General features: G+C 30.9%; 1 protein-coding gene across 1 annotated transcript; it reads right to left on the reverse strand.

Annotated features, from left to right (window-relative positions):
• Nucleotides 1-498: 498 nt before the first annotated feature.
• On the reverse strand, nt 499-4,645 carry Bma-fog-3.4 (Uncharacterized protein; the record flags this gene model as incomplete). Its single annotated transcript, XM_043076519.1, has 15 exons — nt 499-603; nt 721-806; nt 1,020-1,140; nt 1,311-1,538; nt 1,622-1,770; nt 1,844-1,894; nt 1,995-2,178; nt 2,407-2,537; nt 2,692-2,892; nt 3,001-3,114; nt 3,280-3,361; nt 3,507-3,582; nt 3,822-4,007; nt 4,421-4,517; nt 4,621-4,645. 15 exons carry the CDS (start codon nt 4,643-4,645, stop codon nt 499-501), a joined length of 1,836 nt encoding a protein of 611 aa, XP_042932453.1.
• Between the last annotated feature and the right edge of the window lie 654 nt (nt 4,646-5,299).

Raw genomic sequence — 5,299 nt, forward strand, 5'->3', positions numbered from 1 at the left:
TCCAATAGAGATGACATTGATCAAAATTCATAACAACTTTGCTGTTTATTCACTACAAAAAAAAAGATTTTTTGTTGTAAAAAAGAAAAAAAAAGACCAAATTGACATTTTTCTGTACAGCAAATTTTCTTTGCTCGATTTTTTTTTTTATTTCTACAAAGTAATTGGTAAGCCTTAGTGTCCAAATTAGCATAATATCAAAATTCTTAAAAATTTTATTTATCAGTCCTTTCCAAGTTAGCCCAAAAGGAACATAGAAACACATTAAATTTCAATCATTAAATATTACAATATTATATAAGTTTAATACTAATAAATAGGATTAATATCACAATAATTACAAAAAAAATTAATTAATTAATTAACAAAAGAAAACAAGTGATTAAGAGAACTGAACTTAGTAATAACAAAAATTCATCAAATATTTGTAATAGAATGCCGAATTGTTTTTGAAACTTTGATTTGCAATCATTAAAGCTCTTCTCGAATCATTTTGGACTATTTGGTGGCGTATGTTGACGATGGAGGTGCACCACCATCGGCAAATGACATGCGGCTGACATTGTATTGAAGCTTAGACATATCCGAATTATTTAACTCGAACTAAAAATATTTCACATACTTTTCAGTTTCTACACACATCTAAAAGTTCGATTTTGCAAGACACATTTTCTTCATGCCATGCGAATAATATAAATGCTGCAATGAATTTTAGCTAACATTATGGATTTGATTTCCCTGATTTCCGGATGAAGCGCAGTTGAGATTGGAAAGCGATGCCGGAAATGATAGGAATGATGAAGTTCCTGAAATCGATTTATTTAAATAGTCTCGAGTGAGGGAAATGAAAACTTTCTTATGATTTGAAAAAATTTCTTCAAAAATTACACCAGTTTGCTTTTGAAACGCACTGTGAAAATTACAACTTAAATTAATTGTTTTATGAAAGTTTTTGGGATTAAGAAGTTTTGAATGAGTAAATCAACACAAATATTTATTATTGGTGTTTTATATTTCACCTGTTTCAAGTGAACATTTGTTGTAATTGTCGGCAACTGATGCTTGGGGGGAGCTATATGGATACATAAGATGGAAATTATTACGCTCGTCATATACTGGAATCTTAGCAATCGCATTATCCTGCAAGAATTATCGATCCTCAGATTACTAATTTCTCAATTAGTATCGTTTTTTATTGTTCCACTTTTAGCGAAAGTTGGAAAATTACAACTACCATCAGAAAGTACATAGAACTAAAGATTAAGCAAATCAAAATAGCGAGATTTAACAATGTAAAGAAAAAGTCATACCACTTTAATGTCACCTACTGCAGGATAACAATTCCATGCACTGAAGTTACTGCCATTATCCAAGATTGGAGATAATGAATAAAACTGATTAACAACGTGTCCAGCATTATTACTGATGGATTCGGGCAGTGGATTTGAAGGCATCAGCGATGGATCCAATAGAAGACGCTTAGAATCATTTGACGCTACCGTATTTGTGATAACATTTGCAGATGCTGTCATTGAGTTCTGCAAAAATTTAATCACTTTTCTCTGTCCAAAATTGTCTTTCTTACTGCGATACAAACTGGAAATTTTTCAAAATTTATTACCACTGTATCACAGTTTTTTTGTCCAATTGAAGCGGCTGTTGCTGCTGCTGCTGTTGCTGACGATGATGATGATGATGACACAAGTGGAACAGATAGCGAAGTTATAGGCGCAAATTTGTTATTTGCGTGGAGCTGTTGACTATAGCAAACTAAAGTTATTACTATTTATAAATTATAATTTCATTAATGATATCAAAGACGATCTGACAAAAAAATTCATACAGTTATTGGTTGCTGGATTTATATCATACTGAGCGCTTTCCTGATGGCTACCTGAAATTTGAATATTTCTGCTACAAAATAAGTGAAAGTTGAATCCAAGAGAATAAAGTAAATTAAGATGAACTAAACTTTTGAAGTTATTAAGTTATACCAGAAGCACTATTATAGCTAGCATTATCGTTGGTGACAGCTAAATATGCTGCAGCATGTTGAATTCGACGCATAGCTTTGTGATCAGGACGTGATCGATGACAACCAAAACGTGTATCCGCAAATAAGCGTGCCGTAAATGGACAATTTTCTTTTGTAATATAACGGAAAAGCAAAGGTGGTATCTATAAATAATGGGATAATCAAATAAGACTATCCAATGCATTCTGTACCTACAGAAGAAACAACTGAATTGAACGGATCATAATGAGTTATAAAAAGAGCTTTAGATATATAGAATCTTTTTCCATCCCATCTACTACCAATAGCTAGCTGCATGATAATTATACGTAACGTAAATTTGGAGACTCACTTCATTTTTCTTCATTTCTTTCAAAAATTCGAAAGTATACCTCATTTTCGAAGAGAAAACCACTCCAAACTAAATCGTAAGCATAGTCGTCCATCGAGCTAATTAATTGCAATAGAATACATCGTTGTGATTTCAATTCTTTGTTTTTTGGAACAAAATAGAAAGGATATTCTGCAAAATTTCAACTTTCATTTGTTCCTCTTTCCTTAAAAACTTCACCAATGATGATCAGTTATCGTGGAATTTCCAAAAGAGAATTCAGAAGAGTAAATTGCGGAATCAACCGTACATGATCAACAGAATCCTGTTGTAATTGAAAACTTACTTGTTTTATCCATAACGTTGCCATTGCTGTTTAAAACATTGTACAGTATAGCCGGTGTTTCGCAGAAGAACGCAATACCATCTGGTATAGGCGTAAAATTTACATCAGCGTTAACATCTCCCATCCAAACAGTGATCATATGTGCATAGTTCATCACTTGGCACGATACTACGCCAGGGTTGCAGTAAGCTATCATTAGTGCTTCAACAAATAGCATCTTTTGTAGTTTTAACTTTTATAGAGAAATATGATAAAATACAAACAAAATTTAAAAAAAAAAAATGATAGCCTGAATTAAGCGAAACAAACATGGGAAACACGCTGCAAGATCTTCTTCAACAATCCCAATGCTTGTTGCGATTGTGCTGAGAATTTGATCTAGGCAATCTCCTGCTTTAATCATCAACGTTCGCTCTTTTTCTCCTACAAATACTAAATGTTCAAATTATACTCTTTGACTTAAAATAATTTCAAATGTAACAATTTTCCTTTTGTAAGTAATCGAAAGTCAAAATACTTACGAATATTAATGCTCCTTTCACACACACATAAATACTTTGTAATTATTATTAGAACTATTTGGCTAACCATATTCTGGCTCTTCTGGCTTCCATTTCCCCAAAAATCTTCCCGCAAGATGATTACTGTAACTTTCCATGAACAAACAAATCTGAAATGATACAAATTATCAAAGTGTTAATAAACCACTAAAATCCTCCCACCAAAAAAGAAAAAAACACCATTAAAAGTTATTTGTTGATTCGCTGCTAATCAATAAATCAAAAGGAAAAAGACAGAAAACGCTACAACGCTACCCGACGCCGAGGAATTCGATGATGCATATAAATAGCCAGAAAATTGATCAGTTCCTTTAGCTCTGTATACATATTCCTTCATGAAAACATTATCAGTTACTTGGAACAAACATTATTCTACGCAAATACTGTTAGTTACATTATCTTTGTAGATTAAAACACAAAAGTCATATTTCATATAATTTAGTTCGTTTCAATTAAATTTGTAACTGATAAAAGATCTCTAATGATTAGCAACTAAAAGTCTTTGAAGCCATCCTCCCATCCAAGATCTTTTTCTAACAGAAAAGTTAAAGAAATGTAGTCAATTCGCACAATTTAGCTTCAGTCAGCTTCAGCAGTTCATCCCACCAGAAAATAGTTCCTAATGCGAACCAACCAGTCAACGAGGAAGAATTAACTAACAATGAACGAGAAATGTAAAAATTTGCATACAATTTCAGTGCAATGCAAGTATGCCCCGATGAACTGAACCGAGTGGAAATATGCAAATTTATTTCACTACAAATAGTGGACTTAATAAAATTGAAACCTTTATCCTTCACTAATTGTTTTATCAATAACACATTAATTTGTTGCAAAATTTCAGTTTTCGCTTTATACTTAAAATCTTCGCTATGGAATTAATTTTGTTTACATAGAACAATTACAATTTTCATGCATTTTACTTTTTCTTAATAATATTGAAACATGAAATGGATATCAAATATCGTTCAATTGAAACTACTCGAATTAAATAACAAAGTAACAAATATTTATCACAACTTTTCATCAGTTCTTCTGAATGATTCCAAAAATGAAAATTGAAATCAACGCCGATAAACGTTAGAGATACTAAGCGTTCATATTAGTATAATCAGAGACATAGATAGAGAGTGTCATAACATTTTATATTAATTTAAATCCTAAAATACCTACCATTTGCATAACAGAAAGATAAGAATGTGAAGAAGAAATGGAAAAATTCAGGGTGCCATTGTTTAGTGGACGTATCCGCCAATGAGAGCTTTTCTGCAACTATGTGAAAGTGTTATTCCACTATGTTCACTTTGCTTCATTGCTTGTTGTTATTGTTTCAACCTTTAATACAACAATGCGAATTCTTAGAAATTACCTGCGACATTGTCTACCTGCGACATTGTCCTGCGATTCCCTATTAATTGTTAGCAATGAAAGTAGAAAACTGTAATAGTAATATGAATTTATGTTTTAGTTCATTCATATTTGTTGAGAATATTTATTGATGAAAAAGAAAAATAAGTGAAGAAATCAGAGAAGATATGCAAAAGAGTTTGTTTTGTTTCACCAATTAATTGAAATAATCGACTACGTCGATCTGCTCCAAACACAGCAAATGATTAGATTTATCATTTAATGATATCAGCAAACAACTAGCGATGTTTTAAAAAGTACTAGTCCAAAACTGTTAATTAAAAAAAATAACAGTAAATATGAGAAAACGAGTTTGTTTTTCTTTTTTTTTTTTTTCATTTTTCTGAATAAACATAATAATAAAACGTTGCGACGAAATAGAAAAAAATAGTAAAAATTTCTGCTAACTTAACAGATTGATAAAGATCAGTTGTCTCTTTTTCTATTATACGTTCACTTCCCAGAAGTTTGTGAAAGTTTATTATTATTATTATTATTATTATTATTATTATTATTATATATATTAAATCCTCCAGAATTATAATTGATTGAAGAAAAAACTTCAATTATTTCATAAAAACCAAAAGTTTTATTGAATTTAATAGAATGGTGAAACGACATGTCTCGATAAATTTCACAAA

Source organism: Brugia malayi (assembly GCF_000002995.4).
Source record: "Brugia malayi strain FR3 genome assembly, contig: Bm_v4_Chr1_scaffold_001, whole genome shotgun sequence".
Lineage (NCBI taxonomy): Eukaryota > Metazoa > Nematoda > Chromadorea > Rhabditida > Onchocercidae > Brugia > Brugia malayi.